This window comes from Pogona vitticeps, chromosome 3 (assembly GCF_051106095.1).
Source record: "Pogona vitticeps strain Pit_001003342236 chromosome 3, PviZW2.1, whole genome shotgun sequence".
Classification (NCBI taxonomy): domain Eukaryota; kingdom Metazoa; phylum Chordata; class Lepidosauria; order Squamata; family Agamidae; genus Pogona; species Pogona vitticeps.
The window spans coordinates 84,926,403-84,953,659 of NC_135785.1; the positions used below are offsets into that span (position 1 = coordinate 84,926,403).

General features: G+C 39.7%; 1 protein-coding gene across 1 annotated transcript; it reads right to left on the reverse strand.

Annotated features, from left to right (window-relative positions):
• Positions 1-448: 448 nt before the first annotated feature.
• Positions 449-26,778, reverse strand: LOC110083125 (lipase member M). The gene is made up of 10 exons (XM_020801307.3): positions 24,617-26,778; positions 23,384-23,534; positions 20,537-20,654; positions 17,643-17,841; positions 16,635-16,744; positions 13,976-14,112; positions 11,929-12,075; positions 7,739-7,810; positions 6,701-6,772; positions 449-3,930 (listed from the first exon to the last, which is right to left on the reverse strand). Exons 2-10 carry the CDS (start codon positions 23,519-23,521, stop codon positions 3,646-3,648), a joined length of 1,278 nt encoding a protein of 425 aa, XP_020656966.3. The 5' UTR covers positions 23,522-23,534; positions 24,617-26,778; the 3' UTR covers positions 449-3,645.
• Between the last annotated feature and the right edge of the window lie 479 nt (positions 26,779-27,257).

A 27,257-nucleotide genomic window follows, 5' to 3' on the forward strand; every position in this document is an offset into this window, starting at 1 on the left:
ATTAAGAAAATAAGATAGCTCCATTAAAATACAGTTGCAGCTTTAAAAGCATAAGGCATATACATATCCCATCAATTATTATGATTCAAATAAGCTTACTATTCTTATATTAAAACAGGAACAACTAAACTAAGGTAAGCAATCATTTTGACTAGCATTTTACATCTTAGCACACTAGAGAAGCTGGGCTAATCTCTCCCCCTCTTCTCTTTCAAAAGACAAACCTCTCTCTTCCTTCCATTCTCAACATAACAACAACCATCAATCCAAAAACATATCACATACATGAAACAACCATTTTTTCTACACATCTGTGGGCCTCCTTCTTTCTGACACTTTCAAGCTGTCAATCAATTAGGATTATGAGTGTGTAACACAGTCCACCGCCCCTGTTTCACATGAGATCTTGCAATTAAGCAATTAAGAGGAATGTGGTGTTTGGTCTTCCTCTATTCTTCTCAACCTTGCTTCGTGGTGCTAGCCAGAGCAAACTTGGAACAACAATCCCATGAGACATTCAGTGGCTTAAATCCAAACTACACAGAACCGAACAGATTCCATCTTTGTATGACTACAAGTCCCATTTGCCTTTTAATTCCTTACAAGATACTTGGGAGATATGCATTACCCTTGATCGGCAGCATTCCTTCCTCCCAATTCTGTACAACAAATCCTTTTAAAATCAAGTAGATTTTTAAAAGCAGTCTCTGACAGAAATAGAGCTATGATGTTGAAATTAGAAAAGTCAGGCAATAGTGCAGCTAGGTTATTTGAGGCCATAGATATAACAGCATGCTAGAAGCAGAGTGAGCTTTGAACAGCTATCTGGACTCCTTCATTTCTGAAGAACACAAATATTTCTCTTCTTGAAATGGGTCCAGATACTCTGTCTCATTCAGGAACCTCTGGAGATGAGAGGTCCGCTCTAGTACCTTCTCAAAGAATGGGTTATTAGATACTGGTCACTAATTCTTCCATATTGTTTAAAAGAGGGCTTTTTAAACAAGGGTCTTACTATTGCCTCTTTTAAGCAAGATGGGATCCTACCCTATTGCAACGGAGGCATTCACCACTCCTCCCACCCAATCAACCAGTCCCTTTTGGCAGCTTTTATAAGCCAGGAAGAGCAAGGATCCTGCAGAAACATAGTAGCCCTCACCTCCCTAAGGATCCTGACCACATCATCAGACTGCAGCAACTGAAACTCATCCATTAACATAGGGGAAGCAGGGGATACAGTTTCGTTCACAGGACCTGAAACAGCTACAGCATCTAAGTCAGAGCAGATCTGAGCAATTTTGCCTGCAAAAGTCTTCTGCAAATTTTCACAGCGAATTTTTCATATACATACTTTATTACAGTTGTTTATCTGAGAACCAAGTATTCCTGCCTGTCAAGCTGTCATCCAGAAACGCTTTATAAAAATGCATTTCTGGTATCAGTTCATTAAAAGCAAGCATATATTTTGACTTTTCTTTTTAACTCTTTTCTATTTTATTTATTATAACTGTTATTGAATGATTATGTACATTTTGTGTTTTATTGTTTTATCTTGTGTTGGAAGCCACCTAGAGTGGGCCGATGGTCCAGATAGGTAGGATACAAATTAAATAAATAAATAAATATCTCAGGTGTACATGTACGCAGAGTGGCAAACAGGTGAATGTGATTTTCAAAATAATCCTGAAAATTATTTCAGGACTGCAAAAAGTAGCAAGTATAGCAGAAAGTTAAAAAGTTAAAAAAATGCTTGTTATGTCATTTTCTTTTTAAAAATTTTATATATATATGGTCCATTAAAGGTATTTACCTAATTTCATAAAAGGTACTTTGTGGTGTCTCTATAAATCATGAATCTATTTAGTCACACTATTCAGCAAAATGAAGATTAAGGAATTGTGATTCCAACAGACATATTAACAATGGTAGTCTGTCTTCAATAGCTGATGTCCTGTGAAGGCTTTACCAACAAATGGACTGGAGATTGTTTGCTGGGTTAGAGGAACAAGAATTACCCAAAGGACTACAACATACATATCTTTGGAGAAACAAGAACACAGCTTTGTTTGTTACAGCAGCAGTATCGCTGGCACAGCATGGGCAATGGCTCCAGAACATCAGCAGACCCAAAGAGTGGCATTTTTTTGCACAAAAAATGGGAGAACGACCTCAATGGCACTTTATCTAACGTGTCTAAAAACATGAGTAATAATATAGCCTAGAATGTTTCAAGACGGACTTATTGTCGCAGATCAGTTCTGGATTTGTGGTCACAAAGCGGTGAAGTTGGTGCTACCTCATGGAAACAGTATCTTCTACTGGTAGTGCCAGTACTGAGAATTATCCCAAACTTGCCTGAAGGCCATCTCAGAAATAAAAGGGCAGAGCTGACTCATTTGAATAATATATCAGCAAATGGATCAAGGCATGTTTAGAAACTATGGAGCTGGTGCAAATCATATCAATATTCTTAGATTAATTTCGACCCTATTACAGCTGAAACAGCCAGTACTATTAAAACTATCCTTACAGAGTTCATAGAGGTATGCCATTTGGCTTTACAAAATTGGAACTGCTCTCCATTTCTTGTTAGTCAGGGTGGAGTCTGTAACCTAATTTACACTGAGTGTTGCACTCACATAGATAACCAGGCCATAAATATTACTGGTCACCTAAGAAATCTTCATGGGTTAGCAGCAAAACTAGATGACATTAAACATGAAAGGGCCAAGTGACCAGAACTTATGGAGTTGTCTTCCAGGGACTAGATAACTGAGGCAGATTCATCTAATCCTTAATAATAAAAATGTTATTGTTAATCAGACTTGAATGATGTTGTATTTTTCAATTATGCCCTTTATGTTTTTTACATGCCCTGGATTTTTTTAAGGCAATGCACGTGTAGACACCAAATGGATGACAATTTCAAGTATGAGAGAACTTGTTGGAGCCCTGACAATTGCTTTGTGGTTGGGTGAGAAGTGGTTAACTAATGAAAAAAAAAAGAGTATTGCCCACTACTTGGTGTCTCTTTTTGAGTGATAGGGAGCACAAGAAGGTATCCTATAGACCATTTTGACTGCTGACGTTGGTGTCATGAACATTCAGGCTCCCCTTTGCTATGTAAAGATCGGTATCCTTTTTCCTGCTGGCAACATGGGCTCAATTTTGCACAGTAATATCTGGTCTTTTCCTGGCATTTTGCATCATAGATACAGAAGCACAATACGCCACATAAACTGGATGTTTTTGAAGAAATGAAATCTTTATAATTCAATGCATGGTATGCTTAGATTAGTTTGGCAGTTCCTAAAATTTTCACTTATTGTTAACTTTGCTTCTATTTTAAAGGTAAAAAAAGAATATGCACTTAAGATTCATATTAATAACAGCTGTGCTTTATGGAAACATTCAGGACAATTAGCAATTAACACATTTATACCATAATCCAAAAGAAACCATTTAAAATGTTCTTAAATTATCCTATACCTACTACAGAAGTTCACTACCAAGCTGGAACTGATCATACAATATCACAAAGCAATATACAATAGGAACAGATAGTCTTACCTGAGTGTAAGCCTCATTAGTCTAAGGGAATCTTCATCTCAAATAGACTTGGGCTGCTTTTAAAGGATGGAAAGTTCAAGAAGTTTTTCCTGTTGTGGGAAACTCTTTGCTTAGTCCTAGCATATTAGCTGGGTTTTGCCTCATCAGTTCCAGCATTTCATTATACATGCGCTGAGGGGCATCCAGTCCCCAAATGAAATCTGCATGAGCCCATTCTGGAACTGATTCATGGAACACAAGTTTTTTAATCTGAGGAAGTAGTATAGCAACATCGTTTGGATCAGAGAGTAGGTCTTTTCCTCCAGACCAAACTGCTGTTGGCACATTCATATCTTCCACTTTATACAAAGGAGGGGTAAACTAGAAAAAAATATATACAACAATAAAAACAATCTGTTAAGCATCACTTGTTTATTAAAACTGAAAATCTTAAGTAAACAGATGCACCCAATTTTGAATTAGAATTATCCTTTGTCTCAAGTTTTGGATTGATATTTTCACACATGCCTTCATGTTCACTGATTTGGAGTATCAATTTCTTTACTAAGCATTTCCCTATTCATAATATTCTCACGACAACATTTCTTCCTTCTTGTTTCCTTTCCATATTGCCCTGATTTCGTCATATACTGTGCTATAACATCCACAGTTTTAATATCATGGACGTCTTGCAAATCTTCCTCTTGTTCACCTTGTCGTCAGTGTTTTGCCTCTAATTTTCTTTGCTCTCCAAACCATTCTTTTCCTATATAGTATTAGTATTAGTATTAGTAGATTCTATACAAAGTGCTACTTTCTAGTGCTCTCCCCACTCTATACCAGCTTCTCCAATTTATAGTTAAAAAAAGCCAAAAAGCCTAGAGTAGTCCACCACGACTAGATAGGCGGGATATAAATTAAATAAATAATAATAATAATAATAGAACAAGCATTATCAAAAATTGCCCTTGGACACATCTCTATGGAAAATGAATGGTAAAACCTGGCATAAGGTAGGAATGGCAACTAGCTTTAAAATGTAGTTCGTAAAATGTACCTAAATATTCAGTGCTCAGGCAAGCCTGCCCCTACTTTTTGCAACTGATGAGATCATAAGGTGTTATGCAAACAAACAAAAACAGAGTGAGCAACCCCATCCTGATCTCCTTAATTGATTAAATCTAAACCCCACCCTGTAATTAGTATTCCACGACTAAATCTTCTCTACATTAGGACACAGTACAATGATAAGTAGCTAGGGGCAAGAGAATGGAGGACAATGCTGCTCATTATTTCCCCATTGATTCTCAATATCTGGTGACTGAGGAGACCCATTTGGCACCCAGGCCCCACTTCAACCCAGAGGAAGTGCTGGCAGAGGAAGCAGCAGGAGTTCTTCAGCAGAGACATCAGAGGCAAAAAAAGACTTGGGAGAATATGTTACTATGATACTAAAGGTCCTCCTTAAAGACTGGTAGTTGGTTGGAGTCAGCCACAGACCATAGACTGCACTGGCTTAGTGACAATAACGCAGGCTTGGTTAAACAGTGGACTTGGTGGTGGTGGGGAGACTAATAGAGCTAACTCAATCCCCCCGGCAGACTTCTGGGGGAAAGTGCACCTGCCACCCATCCAGTCCTTGTAGCCCGTTCGCTCGCTGTAATAAAGTTGAATGCCAGCAATGACAAAAGTTTTGACTTTGTGGAACCTATAGCTGAGGAGGCCCTCCCCAGTACCACCACCCTGGACAAGGGGGGGTGCATGCACAAGCACCATTCGTCCTGGTGTCATACTCTGACAAAGTGGGTGAGTAAAGTGATATTTCTGTGTGCCATACTCTAGTTTCTTACCCACAGATACAAGCTACATATTGTTAGGTATGTCTTTGTAGTTAATGTGGCTTTTAGAAATGCATCTATGTGTATAGTCATATTGGGGTTCAGTTAGGTGTGTCTTTTGCATTTAATTTGCTGGATAGTAAAAAAAATGTAGATGTTGTAATTTTGCAGATAATAAATTGTTGCAATTACAACAGCCACAAGAGAGGAATTTAACCCTCTCATAACCCCTTGTGGCCAAAGTGATGACGAGATTTCCACCAGGAACACAGTCAAGTTAGAAAATGTTGATCCCTTTCTACTTTTATAAAGTTGGGTACTATACACCAGTGATTTGTGGGACCAGAGTAAAAAGTGACTGGAGCAGAACCAAACAAGGGCAGAGGTTGTAAAACTGCATAGCACTGTATCTCCCTCACATTTTTCCTAATGAATGTGTTTTTTTTAATGTTATTCAGTTTACACATTTTCCTCCATGGACTAAAGCATGTGTGCACCTTTTTTAAAACTATACACATTTATTGGACTAGATGCCATCCAACTTCCTTTTAAACAGTGAATCTAACATATTCGTGAAGGCTTTCATGGCCGGGATCTAATGGTTGTTGAGGGTTTTTCGGGCTCTTTGGCCGTGTTCTGAAGGTTGTTCTTCCTAATGTTTTGCCAGTCTCTCTGGACGGCATCTTCAGAGGACAGCACTCTGTGCTCTGGTGTAGTTTGCTTGGGAGTTGAGTACTCTGAAGATGCCGTCCACAGAGACTGGCAAAACGTTAGGAAGAACAACCTTCAGAACACGGCCAAAGAGCCCGAAAAACCCACAACAACCAATGAATCTAACATTTGAATTTTAGTCCCACAACTTTTGTGCCCATGGAGAGTGATCTTTACTTGCTATTGGGCCCCTCATTGTTCTGCTCTTCTCTTCTCCATTCTCAATTCTAGGCAACACAGGCTGCACAAAAGATAAGAAGTAAAGAAAGAGCCCAGTCAAGCATTCCTGGCCCCACCCTGTTGGCAAATAAGTAGTGAAAGTAACTGTGTGGTAAATTATGGATTTTTCTTCTTCCTAGAAACAAGATCAAAGAGCAATCTAGTGCACTCAGAACCAGACACACACTTCACAGGCCAAAAAAGACCATTTGGAATTCAGGTTTCTCTTTAAGAGGAAATGTATCATAGAAACTGGTCCTCTGTGGCAAGAGGTTCTTTTCTAATTTCAGCTAGTATTTCTATCAATGAACCCCCCACCTACCACCACCTCTCTACCTCTTTTTCCAAACATTGTGCTTTTCAATAAATACAGACATCCCTACCTGATTATGCTTTTCCTTATTCTTGATCTCATCACCCCAATCAAAACCTTTGAATAGTGCACAATGAAAAACCTAATAGGAAAGACAAGAAATGTATTATTACACTGCTAGGACTCTTTCTTTCATTAAACCCAGCTTGAACATCAGTAGAACTATATCTTGTACCTATAGGAGAGCAAATCTGGATTTATATCTTTGTATCTTGTATCTATGCTCCTAATGGATGAAATTCTGCCTTATCTAGGTGTACATTCCAATGAACTTGATGGAGTTACTGTACTTCTTAGCAGGCATGTACTGTATAGGGGTTGTATACATGTCACTGTAAAAGTCTCAACTGGTTGTGTTTTTTTTTAAACTTGGCTCTGGAGAGAGAGACTGCTTGGTGGGGGTGGGTCATTTGCAATTAGGATTTGTTCAGAGTAAATACAGCAGTGTTGGACAAATGGAATTTGTTTAGAGAAAAATCCTGTCACGTTTCTAGTTAAGGATTACTTATCTGTTTCTCTTGAAAAGTGCTGATCCTTTGTCTCAGCTGATTCCTAAACACAGTGGAAAAAGTCTACCGAAGACAGCTCAGGTTGCAGTCTGCGACTTTGTTCTGCTTGTCCAATGTAATATTGTGAAGGGGCGTAGCTTTGTGGATACCGTGGACCACCAGAAAAATAAACAAGTGGGTCCTGGACCAAATCAAGCCTGAACTTTCTCTGGAGACAACCATGATGAGACTGAGGCTGCCATACTGTGGGCACACCATATGAAGGCAAGATGCATTAGAAAAAACAATAGTGCTGGGAAAGGTTGAAGGCGGCAGGAAAAGAGGAAGATCAAATATGTGATGCATTTGCAAAATTTGTCACAGCCAACTATGCCTAAATGACATGGAGATCAGATGAATCTCAGTTATGCAATCATTCACATGACTAGGCATATGACTGAAACACACCCCAGCTTCTTGTCAATTAATTAGGATTAGCTTGCGCAAATTAAATATACACCAATAGGATTTCAGCTAATGATATTGTAATACAAATATACCTGGCTCCAATGCAGTATATTCTGAGCAGATGTTCCAGCTGGTGTTCGTGCAATATATACATGTACTCGGCTCTGAAAAAAAGATGGAAGGAAGACCCAGTTCCTTTGTAACAATGCATTGTTCTCAACATGAGTAAAAGGACTAGTGTTACAGAAAATATTTAAGAGTTAATATTTTGCTGAAGGAAGTCAGCCCTGGTATATTGAATAAATGGGATTGCACCATCACTAGGCATAAACTGGTGCTTACAGCACTTATAAACAAGTAATTCACTCCATCTTGAGAACAAGTCTACATTACAGATCTCATGACCACAATATTGGGCCTAGGTTTTTTGATATTTTTCTTTCTTTCCCATCTCATGTTTATTGTATCTCCAAGTCTGGTTGAGAATTCTGGAGAACTTAGAAAGTAGCATACTCTTCTATGGCATGTCGATTTATAATAGAAGTAATGTGAACTGGTAAATTTTGGATTTTTGTCTTGTATATACCAGAACCCTAATGTACCCTGGATTTAATGCCAGAAGATTTCAGCAAATAACTTCGGCCTCAGCATTAAAAACAGATCTTGTATCTTGCCAAAAAATACAATGAAACTATGGCCTCAGTAACACTATATATTAACAAACACTTTTGAGCAAGTTGCATCGGGAGTTTCAGCTGAAACCACGTTTATTGCTTTAATCATAGTGTACTGAACACCTTTTCTCCACTTCATCACTTACTAAAAGAAGAAGGCTGAATCGTTCAATATATTCGCAAAGGCTTTCACGGCCGGGATCTAATGGTTGTTCTGGGTTTTTCGGGCTCTTAGAGCCCGAAAAACCCAGAACAACCACAAGAAGGCTGAATATTACAGTGTAAATGGAATGCAAGTACTGGTTGTACAATCGAAAGAAATGTCTGACTATCACTAGACGAGTAGCAAAGAGACATATACTACCTTCTTTTTTAAAAAAATCATCACTCTCTTTCTATTACTTTGGCAAATGACTCTTGCAAAGCTTTTTTTTTTTCATTTAAATCTCCACTAAAATGCAGAAAAACGATGTAGCCATGCAAACTGGATGATGGGGGGGGGGGACACACAGTGTTGCCCATACTATCCCTATCCCCAGTGTCCCCTCATGTCCTGACATGCCCCCCCCTCTGTGACTGACACATGGAAATTCTGAGAGTTATACTTCAGAAAGCAACATTTCCATATTCGTAATCTATTGGATGTTCTTGTTTGTGAAATGAAACGGGCAGTGATTTTAGATTGTTCTCCTATTCTCCTCTATCCCCAACAGCTGCACCATTTTTCTCAGCAAGATTGTGGGACCCACTGAAACCCCTGCTTTGGAGGTGGTGAGGGGGATGCATGTGGCAATTTGCTGAAAACTGCATCCTTGTTCCCAGGATGGAATCCCTCCCTGGATCAAAGAGCTTTCTGTCAGCCAAGGGGCACTAATGAGATGAAATAGGGGATTCTGGAAAACTTTCAGCTGAAATCTCGCTGCTATATTCTTTACATCTATCTCCAGAGATAGAAACCTTCTCGTTTCAGTTATGGAAATAGTTCTATGAAGAACAACAATGGAAATTAAACTTGAATTGACTCATGCTTCAAATGTCTATTGTTAGTTGCTGCTAATAACAGTATACAATTAACCTATTTTCTTTGTTTTGTTTTTGTCTTATAGTGGCTGACTTACAGTCATCACAATAATTGATTGATTGATTGATTGATACCATATATCAATGAATCAATCAATCAATTATTGTGATAACTGTAAGTCAGCCACTATAAGACCAAAACAAAACAAAGAAAATAGGTTAATTGTGTGTGTGTGTGTATATATATACTGTATATATATATATATATATATATTCCTCTTCACTCTTTATAAGCAAAATGAAGAGAAGTCCCTGATACAGATCTTTATAAAAATAAGTTCTCCTTCCTGTGAAAATCTAAATACTTTTCCAGACCAGCAAAGATTCTTTCCCCTCCTTTTTCCCTCCCAGCTTTTATGATTGTGCTGGAAAACCTCCTTACCATTTTCAGCACAAAATTACTGGGAATGCTCACTAGGTAATTTCTGCGAGTTGCAGTAACTTTCTCAAGTTCTTAAAAGGTCTCATAAAGTTTCAGCTTGCCTAGAAAGAAAAAAATGTGGACCAGCACAAGCAGAATTTCTGAATGTTCCTGGAAGTTGTGGTCCATCTTCTGTTAAGAACTCTTGGCCTTCCCTAGTATCCTGGCATATGGTAATTTCATGGATTATTAGTGGCAAGAGCAATCAATTACGTACTACAGTGGTGCCTTGCTAGACAATTGCCTCGCGGGGTGAAAAATCCGCAAGACAATTGGTTTTTGCGATCACTATGGTGCCTCGCAAAACTTTTTTTCTATGAGCGTGCTTCAAAGACTTTTTTTTAGACCGATGCATAGGGAACCTTGCAAGACGATTTTTTTCACAAGAAGACAATTTTTGCGGAATGAATTAAAATCGTCTTGCGAGGCACCACTATACTTGAGAAATCTTGTCAATTATCTTATGTGGTCAAATGAACACCAGAGGGTGGGGTTCATTAATTCATTTCATGAATTAATTTCTGTGTTCCAAAAAATTAGAAGAAAATAATAGGGATTTCCAGTTTGTGTAACAGTGGTATACATTCACTCATAAATCAATATTATCTCATTTCTACATCGATCTGTGACTCTATAAAAAGAATCTGCAAAAAATATTGGTTTTGAACTAATTTTCTCTTAAAATATAAACTTCCAGATTATTTCCTCTCAAAAACTCAACCAAATTAAAAGCATTTTTTTCCACATAGGTCTCAGATGCAAATTATTTAAAATGTTCAGATGGAGAACTATATTCCATTCTGTGATTATGAAAGCCAATGTAGTGTAGTAGTTACAGTGCTGGACTGTTATTCAGGAGATCAAAGTTTAAATCCCTATTTGGTCATGAAACTTATCAGTGGAGCATGTGCCAATCACACTCTGTGAGCTTGATCTACCTCTGCTTACAGGGCTGTGTGATGTCCACCCTTGTGCCCCTTTTACTTGACCTTCAAGCCTCAGAGCATACGAAGGCAAACACTCTCCTCTTTAACACTACTGCCACCAGGCGATCCCAAAATCACCATTACCTCAGAAAGATTCAGGTCCACACTTCAAGTTCCTTTAAATAAAACTTTGGTTTATTAGTTACAGTGAATATCTTCAGTAACTAATCACACCTCAGAATTCTCCGAACTCTACACTCTATTTCTCTATCTGATTCTTACTCTTGTGCTTACTGACTCAATCTCACTTAATCTGCTTCTCCTGACTTTCTGACTCTGCCTCTTATAGCATCTCTCTCGGCTCCAACTCTCAGCAACATGAATATTCATAAACCATTACAGTACATAACAAATCTGAACCATTACATAATATAACATGAACCATAGATCTAATAAATGGGGAACACTAATGGCTGTTATGAGGATAAAGTGGGGAGGAGAAGAAACACCACCCATGTTGTCTTGAGCTCACTGGGGGAAATGCTCACTGGGTTGGAGCCAGAGGTTGGGAGTTCAATTCCCCACTATGCCTCCTTGAGAGGGGCTGGATTATATCTATATTATATTATTTATATTATATCTTCAGCTGATTATATCTACAGATCTGTAGGATATTTTAAAACTTAAAAATAAAAAGAAGTTTTAAAACTTTCATGAAAGAAACTTGGATCTTAGCCCTCAATTACAAAAATATATTAGTTCACATCTAAACTACTACTTTAAAATATTTATTGTCTTAAGGGGCTAAATTACATTTAGAATCATGGTTTGTTTACAGTCGTCTCCTCCATTAAGGTTATCACAAAACTGTTCAGCTATTTGAACCATTAGCAATGCTCTCTTGTAGACGTGATAAGAGGAACCTGAACAAATATGAGTAACTCCTATTTATATGAGGCATGTACACATGAAAGGCTGCTACAGTGAAAGCGGGATCTTGAGGCTAGTATAAATAAGTTTAAAACTGGAGTTTGTAATTTGTACCCAATTTCATTTTGACTGATGATTCATTAATTTTACCTCTTTTAAAATTTAATGGCAAAATCATGTCCATCTTTTTTTATTCTGAAAATTGCCATGACATAAGGGTTCCAAGGAATACATAGGAACTCAACACTTACCATATTTATGTTTTCTATATTATACCCACTGAGAAGGAAAAAAACATTTCCACAAATACTAGTAAGAAGTCGCCGGCTACAGAAGACAGAAATAATTTTTTTGAAATATCTATTGTGAGGAAAGAATTCTTTTTTGCCAAGCAAACCCTGTAAAATACAAAACAAATTATCAGCTGTAGAAACTGATGTTGCCCTTGTTTTCCCCTATCTTCTACAAAGCAGATTTGTAAAAGTCCTCTATTGTACTTTTCCTGAATGTTCTCACTAATTTATGAACAGTTGCTGTTAAATGCTAAATTATGTGTTGTTAAGTTGCTTCTGACATATAAAAATCCTAACAGAGTTTCTGAGGCATGGAATATGTTCAGCGTGGTTTACTATTGCCAACAATATGTTTCTATGGCTAAGGGAGAATTTGAACCCAGGTCTCCTGCGTCCTAGTCTGACACTCTTATCTACTACAGCTCAGTAGTAGTAGTAGTAGATAAGCTAAGGGTATGAAAAAAATTCTCGGTTTTAATTTCACTGTGTACAGAGGTGGGTATTATTTGTTTTTACAGACTGGAGGGTATCATATATGAAAAAACAGGAGTTACCTGAGGCTAACTTGGGAATTCATGACTTGAGGTGAGATATGATTTAATCTGGAATCTTCTGGGGTGAAACAGTAAACTACAAACAGTATCTATTCACTGAGTGAATCCTTCAGATTCTTCTTCATAGGCTCTTTTTAAAAAAAATCTCTCTCTGAGTCTATGGACCTCCTTGCCACTATATCACAAGTCTCCTCAGTCAGGCTGCTACCAATGTTCTAAAGTTTGCCAGTGGCATAGCATTCTATGTTTGAGGTGAGATGAATTAGTAACTAAATTATTAATCTGAATCAGTTACTTGTTGTTTAGTCATTAAGTTGTGTCCGACTCTTCATGACCCAATGGACCAGAGCACGCCAGGTCCTCCTGTCTTCCACTGCCTCCCGGAGTTCTGTCAAATTCATGTTGGTCGCTTCGGTGACACTGTCCAGCCATCTCCTCCTCTGTCGGCCTCTTCTCCTCTTGCCTTCACACGTTCCCAACATCAGGGTCTTTTCCAGGTAGTCTTCTCTTCTCATGAGATGGCCAAAGTATTGGAGCCTCAGCTTCAGGATCTGTCCTTCCAGTGAGCACTCAGGGTTGATTTCTTTCAGAACGGATAGGTTTGATCTCCCTGCAGTCCAAGGGACTCTCAAGAGTCTCCTCCAGCACCAGAATTCAAAAGCATCAATTCTTCAGTGGTTAGCCTTCCTTATCTTCCAGCTCTCAATTCCATACATCACGACTGGAATAACCATAGCTTTGACTATGACCTTTGTCAGCAAGGTGATGTCTCTGCTTTTTAAGATGCTGTCTAGGTTTGTCATTGCTTTCCTCCCAGGAAGCGGGCGTCTTTTAAGTCTGTGCTCTGGTCCATGGGGTCACAAAGAATAGGACACTACTTAACAACTAAATGACAACAAAATTCATATGAACTCTTAGTAAATTTTAATTATTACACTTATTTATTTATTTATTTATTTATTTATTTATTTATTTATTTATTTATTTATTTATTTATTTATTTATTTATTTATTCAATTTCTACCCCGTCTACTCGTTGTCTAGAAGGGAAAAATTAGCTAAGAAAAATTAGCACAAATGTCCTGTCTCTGTGCAAAATCAGTGCCTTTTTTGTTTTGAAGCAAACACATGTGAGTACTGAACAAGTTCAGAAGAACCGGATGACTGATCACAAAATTATTTTAAAAAACCCACACAACACTGTTCACTGCTACTGCTTTTTCTTAGTTTATGAAGCAAAGTAACAGTTGCCACAGTTTTAAATTTTGTCCATGTTCAGAAATGCACAAAAGTCATTCTCAAATCTTTCTGAGACTGGTGGGGAAAAAAACCCCACGATCTTATGTAGAAAGAAACTTGCATGTTGTCGCTTCCCACACATGGATGGGACAAATCAGTATTAGATCCCCAATCTGATGGAACAAGTATTTGAAAGAAGAAACAGAACATACCCTGAGGAGTCTATCTGGAAGGCTAAGAAGTTTTATTGCAGGGCTTCTGGCATACTTAATTCTAGTCACAGGAGCTAAGGCAAAAAACAATTTGATCCTTTGAGCTAGCTCTGGCATTGTTGAAAATGCTATGAATGCTGGAAGGAGGAAAATCAAAGCAACAAAAGAAGTTAAACATGGTAAATAAACCTGACCACGAGCCTTGTCTCCCTCAAACATCTAGCTTACACAGCCATAATGTCTGGCAAATATAACTAGGTCAACATATGATTTTTAGGAAAGTCATTTGCACCCATATAGACTTCCCTCATTCAGTGTACCCATAAAATCTTTAATTTCTATTAGTTTTATGAAGATGTTAGTGCTGCAAAGAAACATATTTTCAGAATCTTTGTTGAATCTTTATGAACATAAAAGTATTCTTTTTATCACTCTTGGCTGACACAGACTTTCTATACACTAGATGCTCCATTAATTTCAAATGTTCAAGTAAATAACTAATATTTTTTTTGTTTGTACCTAAAACACTTGTATTGATAAAAAGGTAAAGGTTCCCCTTGACAATTTTTGTCCAGTCGTGTCCGACTCTAGGGGGCGGCGCTCATCCCGCTCTTCAAGCCATAGAGCCAGCGTTTGTCCGAAGACAATCTTTCCGTGGTCACATGGCCAGTGTGATTTAGACACGGAACACTGTTTACCTTCCCACCGAGATGGTACCTATTTATCTACTCGCATTTGCATGCTTTTGAACCGCTAGGTTGGCGGGAGCTGGGACAAGCAACGGGCGCTCACTCCGTCGCGTGGATTCGATCTTACGACTGCTTGTGCCCATCTTATACTTGTCTTTCTTCAACCCTCCCTTGCAACACTCAGCCACCAGAAAGTCAATTTTGCTGAAGGACAGACATTTTAGGAGGATTGAAGAGTGGCTTTGCAGCCAACAGAACATATAGAGAACTAAAGATAGATTTTGAACCAGTACAAATGCCTCTTTTCATCACCTAATCACCATTACAGCTATGCAAAAGCTGCCAGGAAGACCTGCAGCCCAGAGGCTGGCCCTCAGTATAAACATCCAGCTCTCTGAGATGCATGGGCCTAGCAGGCACTTGCATCAAGGAGAAATATTCAAGGCAGCAGCACAGCCTCATATGTAGGGTTGCCAGATGTCAGGCAAAAGGAGGACATGTGCTCCTTTTTTAGCCTAATGTCCTCCGTCAGGCAGGCAAAGATAAAAATCTTTAAAATGTCAGGCTTTTGTATATTTTATGTTATAATTTTGGATGGGAGGGGGAGAGGTGGAAGGACCCCCTTCCCCCTAGCTTTCCCCACCCCCACCTGCCTGCCTACTCCCAGTATTTTGAAAAGAAGCCTCCATTGAATTTATTTTTATTTTTTAACATGACTGTTTCTTGGTTGGTTCATTAAAAGACATTTATTGGCAACTATTCTAATAAAATTGTATTGATTGTGGGTTTAATCTGGAATGATTCAAATGAAACATTCAATATGTCCTCCTTTGTCCTCCTTTTTGTCTTTCTATGTCCTCCTTTTAGTACCTGTGTATCTGCTGTTCCTCATATGAGTCATATGAGGAACAGCAAAGGCAGTGGGAGATGTGAGGTGTGAATGTAGGGTAACCAGCGGTGAGAGTTCCATGATCTCCCTGAGTGCTTCTTCTTGTTGATGATGATGCAGTCCTCAGAAAAGCTACCTGAAAAAGGCTCATGAGTAGACTTAATATGATTTCCCCCACCCTGTAAAAATCCAAACTACCGGGGTTGTTACTCTGAAAGCTATTTCTGAGGGAAGGGGACTATCCCCTGGGCCCAGCCTAAATGGGCACTGCTGCTGGATGTTTGACAGAAGCAGGGATGGCCCAAAGGGTCAGAACTGAAGATCTCTTCTCTGTGTTATATAAACAATAATGCTTTGTACTCTAGGAGTGCCCCTGGTGTGATGGCAGGGTATAGTGTGAAACAGATCAAAGCATGTGGCATCGGGGGAGAGAGGGCATCTGGAATGCCAAACAAGATTTTTGGGTTGGACAAATCCATTCAATGAATTAATGTCAAGTAAAGAACTTGCTACACTGCAGTGTTCTAGAATCTGACCCTTACTGATCTTTACGTATATATTAGGACAAGCAAAGTATGATGGGTATTGTTACCATGGTTTCACATTAAGGTTATGATTTTAACACTTTAATTGAAGTCTACATTTATTGGATGAGTTGTTACTGCATGCTTAGAAATTAAAGTAGAGAAATACATATTACATCCACTTGGGAAATTTTATGGAGGAGAAAGCAATAGGAATCCAGTTCTCCTAAGAGATGACTTGAAATAACTTGATGTAAAGTCTGCTCCCATGGGTCCCATCTTTTTGCTAACCTGCCATTGGTTCAAATGTCAAGCTCTTCTCAGCTCTGAATCACAGACAGTTGGAGAAAGGTATAGGAGGAAAGTAGCCAATACTATATCCAGAGTTCAATGCTAAGACCATAACTAGACCCTTATAGAATCTTCCATTTTTCTCTCAAATTTTCTTTATTCCTCTTGGATATTCCATTGATGGTGACTAACCAAGAGGACTAGAATAAGCATCTTTTTATTAAGGATTGTGAGCTAACTACTTAGAGTTACTCAAAATAGCTTACCTATTGCAGCACCCTGTGAATAGCCAACATAGTATAACTGCTGTTGTCCAGTTTTCTGCAGAATGAAGTTGAGCATAGCTGGAAGATCATACTTGGCCATCTCATCAAAACTACAGAAGGAAGGAACACTCAATGATGACCAGTTTAATGTTTATTGTATGAAACATATCATATAGGAAAGTCTATATGAAAGTGCACTAAAATCGTACAGGTGTATTTCATTATACACTTGTGTGTGGAGGCACGGAACTTGGGGCTTCTGTCTCAAAACAGTCCCAAACTGGAAAATTGGTTTGGAGGAAACATGAAACTGAGAGCAAGGTAGTGGTTTATAGTTATCTATAAAAATAAAGACAGCCTGAATCAATTATTTGGAGCTGTAGCATTTTTGTGGCATGGAAGAATTTGCTTGTAATTCTCAGTCTATTTTCGCACATATTGCATGCTCTTCTTGCTGAATGGAAATCTCAAACTGTAACAAAGTAGTAGCAAGATGATCTTTTCTGGGATGAGGTACTCGGGGATGTGGACTTCCTAAGAATGTCTGGAAAGGCCACAACATTTTCCCACAATGCCTCATTTCAAATTCCAGATGCACTGCATGGGGAAGGAGATCCCACACAGAAAGAATTACTTTCTGCCAGCAAAGAGTACCAGCTATCAAATAAATAGAGAGATGGGAAGGAGGAGTCGTTTACTAGCTCAGATTATAGTCTAAGATAGATAAGTAGGGAACATATTATAAGAATGTCAAATTAGCTTTCTAAACTGGGTCACTATAGCTATCATTTCTTTCCGTGAGACTTGAATTCAGTGATTCTTCGAAACAAAGGGATGGGGGGAAATACTTTTCAGACTATGTTCAGTGAGAATCAGGGAGATAAAAGATGTACACATTAAAAAAAAAAAAAACAGCTAGAGTTAGTTTGCTGCTTAGACTAATTTTCTGATTTTGAATGTACATTATACCCTAATGCATTCAACTGCCTGTAATATGGTTAAATGTACCTGAAAGACCAAAATTCTTCTTGGCTTGCAGATAGGTTTTTGTGACTCCTGGACCAGGTGTTTCCTCTGCTGTTTCCAATCCAAACATCATAGCCAGCATCTGCCAGGATGAAGCCCAAACTGTTGTGGGCCATGTTTGTAACCCAGTGGCTTCCATCTCCCAGCAAGCCGTGCTGCAGAAATACCACCGGTCTTAAAACTGGAGAAGAGAATGTTTTCCGTTGTAATAAAGATCATGTCAAGTTGCTGAAATGTAGCTAGACCTGTATGTAATCCACACTCAAGACAAATCATAAAAGAAAGGAGATGAGGAAGAAATCTGAGCCAAGCTAATTTAAATGTTAAAAATTCATTGTTTTTTTTAATGGAAATAGTACAAGATTTTTGATGTGAACATGTGATCTCACTGGGAGATATTTAAATTCACATTTTGACTGGTTATTTAAATCTGTGGAGAGGGCAATATGTGACCTGTGAACTGCAGGTGACTCCTGGGGGGCACTTTTTTGAGGCACCCCCAGACCCCCACAAGTCTTTCCTGATAGGGGAAGAAAATGTGCTTTTTTGCCCCAAAACTTCGTTTTCTATTTCTGGAAATCTCCTCATCTTCCACATATCTGAAAAACAAAGCTAGATGTGGATGTCCAGTACTTCCTGATTTAATTGGGGAAAGGGAGGGCTTTGCATTTTTTGGGTGGTACAGTTCATAGTGTGTCCTGCAGCAGAAATCTGCCCCTGGATCCTGAGACATACATGTCCAGGCCTTTGTAAATTAATGGATCTAAAGATTTCAGTCCTGTGCCCATTTAATTGAAAGTAATTTTTACTGAACTTACTTCTGAGTAGAGTGGAAAAGCACTCCTTAAATGTCTCACTTATCTTGAAAACCTTGTTTGGATCACCGTAGATTGGGCACCACATTTTTTAAAAGGTAGACATGTAGAATTGCACTGTAACACCCTTCAAATCTATTATGCCTTTAATTCATGTACTAGTATAAAAATATTTTGTAATTTGGGTTATGAAGTTCCCCATTCCACCCACAATCCAAGCCCTGAATTTCCAAGCTTGTCACATTGCTCTGCTGAGGATATGGCAAAGTTACAAGAACATTAAAACTTCATTTAATTTGCATTTATAACCGATCACTGGCAAATGTAATTTGGACAGCTCCTATTACTACAAAATTATTCTCTTCAATTGTTTCCCACATCCAGCTAGCCTTCTGGCCTTCCCCCATGAAGAGCCAGGGCCCTGCAATGTTTTGAGCACTTCAAATCCTGTTTCAAATGTATCTCTATTTGTATCTCCCCAGCAACCCCTTCTGTCCTTTCCTTCTTCTGTTTTCACTTTAGGGAAAGTTAATAATGAACCATAGAACTCACTTTCAGCAACATTTGCTGACTCCCTTTAGCCAGGAAAAGAGATGAGAAGCTGGAGCAAGAAAGGAGAAGGGAGTAAATGAAAAGGGCAAAGACAGTGTTCTCTTTGGTCAGTCCCTTCCTATGCCAATAGGAAGCAGCAGGCAAACAATTACATCTCCCACAACACCTTGCTGTGACAGTAGTTCATGCAAGTAAGGTAAGTGCCAGGGTGCCTTGCCTACAAAGTAGTGCCAGACAGGCTCCCACCTGTGGCATCCTCAGGTCCTTGGCCCCTAATAATCCCCCAAATGGGAAACTGCACTCTTATCTCTAGAGCAGTGGTATCCAACCTTGGCCCTTCAGATGTTCTTAGACTACAGCTCCCAGAAGCCTTCACCACCACCTCTGCTGGCCAGGATTTCTGGGAGTTGAAGTCCAAGAACATCTGGAGGGCCAAGGTTGGACACCACTGCTCTCGATCAGTGGTTCTTAACCTTTGTTACTTGGATGCTTTTGAACTGCAACTCCCAGAAACCCCAGTCAGGACAGCTGGTGGTGAAAGCTTCTGGGAGTTGCAGTCCAAAACTCCTGAGTAACCCAAGGTTAAGAACCAGTGCTCTAGATCAATGGTCCCCAACCTTGGGCCTCCAGATGTTCTTGGACTACAACTCCCAGAAGTCTTCACCACCACCTCTGCTGGCCAGGATTTCTGGGAGTTGAAGTCCAAGAACATCTGGAGGCCCAAGGTTGGGGACCCCTGCTCTAGATGATGTGATTTGCCCTCTAGATGTTACTCCTTCTATGCCTTTGTTGGCTGGAAAAGGTTTTGTCCAGAAACCAGAAGAGGCCAGAGGGAAAAGCTATCAACAAAGTTCAAGGAGAAACCAAAAATGGCCACTGGAGCTTCAGAAGCTGTCCACTCCTGACCTAGAGTGATCAACTTCACCTGCATTTGTTCAGTAAAGTGGGCTTACCTTGCAGTGGCAGAATGTGCTCTGTTCCTATATGCCTTCTTTTTGCAATGAAAACCCTTACCCGACTTGTCCTTCCATGGTAAAAAATAAAACTCAGTGGGAGCTACTCCAAGATGTCAGTGAATTTTTGCCCTCTGAGAAAACTGAATTTTCAGAAGTAGTTTTCGTGCTCTTCTTCAAACTATGCAGTATTGTAAAATGCAACCACTACTGCCTTGTTGCATGAACTAGGGTTGATGGGTTGTCTGTGGCTTTATGATCCATCAGCCAGTACTGTTGCACTTGCTAGGTCTGTGTGTGCGCACTTAGCATTATAAGGAATAAGGCACTAATTTTTGCAAAGAATCAGGAGTTTTGCACAAATTGCAAATATTGTGATGGGGCGGGGGGGGAAATGTGTCTCAGATTTATTCCAGACTTGAGATCTGTTGACGAACTAACAAAATGCTACAAAATAGTCCGTCATGCCTATAACTATTATTGTTTCAGATCTCTCTCTACTTTGCATCTTATTTCCTTATTTTGTAGCATTTTTTATTAGGCAGATTAAAAATACCTGTATTTCCCTGGTTCTTAACTCCAAAGGGTATTCTGTTTATGCTAAGTATATAGCCATCTTCTGTTACCACTTTATGCTCCTCGCTGGGATAACCTTTGTGGGTAATAAGTTCATGCTGTAATGGAAAAAAGTGTTGTTAGTTTTTCCTTTGTTTGTAACATATTTAGATTCTGAAGTGGTATATCAAATGTGTCAGAAACACAGTATAGAATACCAAAGTACAAAAATGTACATCTATAATAAAGTGACAGCAAGTTGAGATTTTGGAAGAACAATATTACATGCATAGTACACAGTCATACAGATGTTCTATATTTCCTCCTGTAACTTTTCAGGGACATGTGCATAAAGACAATTCAAAACTTTATTCTAATGGATACTTCTAGGATACCCTGTGGTCTGAGCAGGGTGTGGATATCCAAGGAAGCACAATATTTTTTGACTTGGCATGGATTATCAAATTGGTTGGACAAAGGAGCCCCATTAGGAGAGCTGAGAGTATCTTGAAAGCATTTATGTATGTGAACATGTGCAAGATCTTTGAAGGCAATCTCAACAAGCATAAATTGGAGGAAGGGCCTACTCAGTAGTTATGTTTTGTGGCAGTATTTAATGCAGGCAGTCACCTTTGTGGCAACTTAGCCTCACAAATTTCTAACTATGTAGATGGTTTTAATCTCTATTTGACTATTAAAAGTGTATTGCACACAGCTGCGGTAAAGGTATATATTACATTTATTTTTAACCAGGCAAAAAAGTATGGAGTATAGAAGCACAGTTGCATCTGTCAACCAAACCTCAAATATCTCTGTACCACAGTTTATAGGTTCTTATACAAAATAAAATAGCTAGAGGTGGGAGCAAACTTTAATGAACACTTTCCAAAAGATACACATTTGTTCTTAAAGGGCTTATCCGGTTTGGTCTTTACTTCTGAGTAGTAACAGGGTTACTGTGGAAACCACCACAGTCTAGTAGGCATGATCAAGTGGAGCCTAGTGCACCAGTCTGAATTTCAGGCTTGCAAAAGAATTAGTTTTTTTCCATTAAAAAAAACTAAATTTGTGAAAAGCCTTTGAGTGCTCTTACCACTTAAAAGTCAGGCTTCAAATCCCTATCTATTCAGCCATGGTTGGCACTGAGCTAGATTTGCCACTAGGGAGCGTGCCATTTGTTGCTGTTGTTCTGCTGTTTGGGTTTTGTTTTTGTTTTTTGCACACCTACATTTCACCCACAGTGGAAAGGCCTTTCTTCCAGACTGTCTCTGGCCTGTTTCCACTACAAAGAAGTACAGTGGCGCCTCGCATAACGATGTTAATTGGTTCCAAAAAAAAAACATTATGTGAAAACATCATTATGTGAAGCACCATTTCCCATAGGAATGCATTGAAAACCGGTTAATCCGTTCCAATTGGAATGGATTATCCGGTTTTCTCCCTCCCCCCGCGGCTTGGATCTGACCCACGGCGGCTACCTCAGCCATGGCTGGACTCCTTAGAGTCCGGCCATGGTTGGGGTCGCCGCCGCGGCTCGGATCCAAGCTGCGGGGGGAGGGTGGTGGGATTGGAATGCCTTTCAGGCATCCCGGGCTTGGATCCCACCCGCCGCTGGTTACCCAAGGGTAACCGGCGGCGGGTGGGATCCAAGCCCGGGATGCCTTTCAGGCATCCCAATCCCACCACCCTGCCAGCCTCCCCCCAAGGCTTGGATCCAAGCCATGGGGGAGGCTGGGTGCGGACACCCCCCCACCCTGCAGCCGCCGCTTGAAGCCTCCCCGTGTCGCTTTCCCCAGCCGTTCTCGGACTTCCAGGCGTCTGAGAACGGCTGGGGTAGGCGGCGCGGGGAGGCTACCGGCATCAGAGACAGGGTGGGGGGGATTGGGAAGGCTTGAAGCCTACCCGCACCGCTTACCCAGGCCGTTTTCGGAATTCTGGAAGTCCGAGAACGGCCTGGGTAAGCGGCGCGGGTAGGCTTCAAGCCTTCCCGACTCCCCCCCACCCTGTCCCCGATGCTTGAAGCCTCCCCGCGCCGCTTTCCCCAGCTGTTCTCGGACTTCCAGAAGTCCGAGAACGGCCGGGGAGGCGGCCCAGGGAGGCTGCCAGCGGCAGGGACAGGGTGGGGGGTGTCCGGAAGGCTTCCAGGCAAAGGCCTGGAAGCCTTCGACACCCCCGTACCCTTCCCCCGCCGCCGCTGAGAGCCTTCCGAGCTCTCAAAGGGCTTTCTCCAATATCGGAGGGGGCCCTTTGAGAGCTCGGAAGGGAATTGTCGGCAGGGGACGGTGGCTTCGGGGTCCTTCCGAGGCCGCAGCCCACTGCCGACATTTTCCCCCAGCTGAGCGGCGGGGCTTCAAAGCTCCCGCCGCTCAGCTGGGGGGAAATGGTGTCTATGGGGAAAAATCGCAAAGTCACAGAGTTATTTCTAAGTGGGATCGAAAGGATTTGAGATGTTTTTCGTTATGTGGAAGAAAGCAAAACAGGTTCATTCATTTGTAATAACATGCAACATTTGTTTTCCACATGGTCAAAAATCATCATCATCATCAAACTGCGCAGCTAGAAGGGACCCTACAGATCTCTGAGCCCCAGCCTTGTCAAGGACTCACAGTGGATAATCAAACTCCCAATCCTAAACCGCTCCAGATGCCTAAACTGCTGAGCTATTCAACAGTACTTGGACAACTGGTGCTTGGGGCTTTTGGAGTGTCATTTGGAGGGTCTAAGAGGCTGAATGAATTTAGAAGCCTGTGTTTAAAAACTATAACAAAAACATATGGAATAAAATCATTGTTATAGGATAATAACAGCACACTGTATAAATTTTGAACATAACCAATAGATAACTTACAATATTCATAAAAGCTTCTGGATCCATAGCCCTTTTTGTTCTTATTGGTTCTTTGGAGTCAACAAGTCCTCGGAACAGATATACTGCGACAATGAATGGCCACATCCTGTTTCTGGGCAGCTTGATACAGTAATCCATTAACAATGCTATTCTGTTTAACATATTGAAATATAATTTGCTTGTAAATTGTACTGAAGGAAACAATTCTCAAAGCAGACAGATGTGAAACATAAAGCTATGTGGAAGAAAGAGAAGGGGGAAAACTTGTACAGTTTATACATTTGCAGTTTTGTGCCGAATGAAGATACCACACTTTTTGGTCAACCTTTTAAAGGTACCATCTTAATATGTCTTTAAAATTTTGTTTTGCATCAATCTGGCTATCTCTGCTTTTGTTCAAAGCAGGAGTAGACAAGTTTCAGGGACCAGAGGCCCCAAAGCTAGAGCCAAATGCAAAACTAAAGTAAATACACCTTAGAATCCAAACATTTTGAGGATTTTTTTTTCAGTGCCAATATTTGGCACACACAGTTTGACTCCTTCTATTCCTTCTATATAAAAGTCCATTTTTAATTGCCCCAAGCTTTCTTCATGTTGGCATCCTTATTTCAGTGGGGGAAATTAACTTTATTATTTAGATTGTTAAACAACAGTCTTAGTCTCCATTTACAAACAGACAGTGCATGCAAGAGAGAGTTTGTGCTCTCAAAAAGATCTGTATATAGATTAAGTTGCATGCATAGCAGCAGAACCTCGTAAATGCTAACTGAGTATGAACATCTCTTTTCAACTATGTCTTATCACTTCAATTAAAATAGCAAATTATTATGTGTGCTCATTAGAGGGATAGCCATCCATATTAATTTGTGATCTTATAGATGTTCGAGACAACTAACACAAGCTATTCAGAGAAAGAGAGAGAGAGAGAGAACACATACACATCAGATTTTTTTAAAAAATCCTGTTTTGCAACAAAATTAATTGTTATGTAACCTTTGCTGCTAAAAAGCCCCTTTTCATTCTTTTCTTTCATTACCTTTCATTATCTTAAAGAGGAATAAAATAAAATAAAAAGGAAAAGCCACCTCATTGCTCTGGCAGCTGGCAGCTACCCTTTTAATTTCTTACATCCTCTTAAAGATAGATACAAATGTTTCCAATGAACTGTAGACATGCGTTTTGTATTATTCATCCTTTGGCGCTTTTTATGCGATTCTCAAAGGTAGCACTAACCTGGTGCAGAGTTCATTGCCTCCACAGAGAAGTTCACATTACGGAAAGTTTTGGTTTGACATTTATACCAGTCATGTTAAGATTAAAGCCATTAGATAAGTGGAACCAATCATATGTAGCCCTTCCCTCAGAATCTTGAAGTGCTTGTGACGAATATCCATTCATTTTGAACTCATCTCATTGTTCAGTCAGCTACTACTTAAGTTCAATAATATTGAAATGTAGCCATGGAAACGATACCCTAAATGACTGCTCCTTGAACTCTCACAGGTTGTTGTAAGTTTCGGGAGGGGGGGAATTAGCCTCTTTGCAGAGTTGAGTGGATGACTGAGGTGCTGAGGAGAAGGAATTTTAAATGCAAATAATACCTCACCTGACAGAGCTGTTATCAGAAACAAGCATTTTGCTAATCCAGTCCAGTCTGTTATTGTGGATTGCAAGGGAAATAACCCTCAAAGATTCAAGCTTCCATATGTTGTGTGTGACACCTGGAAATTTATATTCACTGGTGCAACTTGTCTCAAGATGTGAGAGAATTCTCAAGGTGTCAAGATTTGTTCCTTTAAGTGAACAATGGGTTAAATTTAATATTGTAGTGAGAATGCAAAGCCATGCCTGTAAACGTGGAGTCAATGGATGACTGATGGCATGCAGCTGGAACAAGCTTATGTAGTGCTTGATAACCACGTTCAGCTGCTATACCTGCGGTTATAGGCTGCTCTTGGAAGTTTCATTATCTAAATCTGACTCCAAGCTTCTGGAGAGGCAAGCGCCACATCCGCCTTTGAAGTTGGACTCACACCAACACAAGGACCCACAGGATAGTGTCATCTAAAATCTGTCCCCAATTAAGTATGAAGTCAAAGAATGGCAAATGTCAGTTTTGAAAACTGGCTGAGTTTTGGAAATACATGGAAAAAATATCTCAAATGATAATGAAAACAGAGGCAAACTTAAGCTTGTCTGTAGGTGACTTCCTCCCTGCAAAGAGCTTATGGAACATCCCCCCCCCCCAAGTGTTCAGATTAGCTCTGATTTATGCTGGGTGAAGCAATTGTGTCAGGATGCAGATTTTGGGTGTCAGAAAAAGGAAACCATTTGTTACTTGCAAAAGCCTGTTTGGTTTGGCTGTGCACAGACTCTCCACTGTACCTTTAAAAGAAAAGCAAACAAAACCTTCCCGGAGTAAGCTTTCTGATTATCCTTTTTTTAAAAAAAGGTGCTGTAGAGAGTATTCTCTGCCTCATATCAACTTAATTTTCCCCACTTCCTTGACCCTCCACTGAGGTAAGGGAGCAATTAATTTGCCAATGTTGTGAAATGGCTGTCTTACTAAGCCACTTCACGATATTGGCAAATTAAAAGAAGCCTTGTTTTTGCTCCATTTCCAGTTATCACTCTTGTTGAAAATGAACCAAACTAGATGATCCTACCCACACCAAATGTTGTGGGTAGGAATGCTCTGAGGATATCTTCTCGAAGGCTTTCATGGCTGGGATCCGATGGTTGTTGTGGATTTTTCAGGCTGTTTGGCCATATTCTGGAGATTTTTCGTCCCAAAGACTGGAAAAACGTTAGGAAGAAAAACCTCCAGAACACAGCCAAAGAGCCCGAAAAATCCACAACAACCAATGCTCTGGTAATAATTTGGTTCACTCCAGCAATAATGTCATGTGGTGTTAAAATGAGCAAACCTATCCATTCCCACAACAATCAAAACAGTAGGCTAAATGTCAGTCTGATCACACCCTTAAGTTATATCCTCAAGGGTTTGTTGCCTCTGACAAACATTAGCTCTGTTCTGTCTGTAATACAGATTTATCTATCTGAGCAGTGAACTGAACATACTCTTAAAGTATGCAGATAAGTAAACCAAACATATAGGGACCCTGTAACCTTTGAGAATCTGAGGTATATGGCTTTGACCTTGGAATGTTACACTCTCTTAGAAAAACGATTTGTCTGGGCTAGCCTCCATTGTCTTTAGTGGCCTTCATATGGCCAATGACATTGGAATTTTCCTTTTTTCTTAAAAACTATTGTTCTTTCATGTATGAGTCAAAATAATTTTAAAACCCAGTTTAAGTAGCCTTGGGCAAGTAGCACAGTCCCAGAATGCTAAAAGAAGAAAGGAATGGTATACTACTTTGGAGTGCTTTATACCTTGGAATCCCTAGAAGTGGTTGCAATTCACCAGTTCTTCTGGTAAGATTTAACAGTGTGTCATTAATTAAATGGACAGCAATTCATTCTGTCAGGATTTTTAAACTCTCCTAAGATGGAGAGAGGACAGTCCTCCATCTGTTGTCTTTTTTTTTTAATGATGCATGCAGTGGTGGGATTCAAATAAATTAACAACAGGTTCTATGTCCTAATGATAAATAAATAAATAAATAGATAGATAGATAGATAGATAGATAGATAGATAGATAGATAGATAGATAGATAGATAGATAGATAGATAGATAGATAGATAGATAGATAGATAGATAGATAGATAGATAAATAAATAAATAAATAAATAAATAAATGCCCAGGACATTTAAAAAAAAGGTACCACATAAGCAACAGTCTTATGTGGTACCTTTACCTTGAAAAAAATCATAGTAAAATGAGGACGGTTGGGTGTTTGACTGAAGCG

Bases quoted from the DNA above. Each gene is read 5' to 3' on its own strand.
- LOC110083125 (XM_020801307.3), bottom strand. From the start codon at position 23,521: ATGGATTACTGTATCAAGCTGCCCAGAAACAGGATGTGGCCATTCATT. The intron at 17,842-20,536 runs GTATTTTTAATC...TCTCTTCTCCAG, and splicing joins TAAGAACCAGGGAAATACAG to TTTTAAGACCGGTGGTATTT. The intron at 12,076-13,975 runs GTATGTTCTGTT...TGTATTTTACAG, and splicing joins TTCCAGATAGACTCCTCAGG to GGTTTGCTTGGCAAAAAAGA.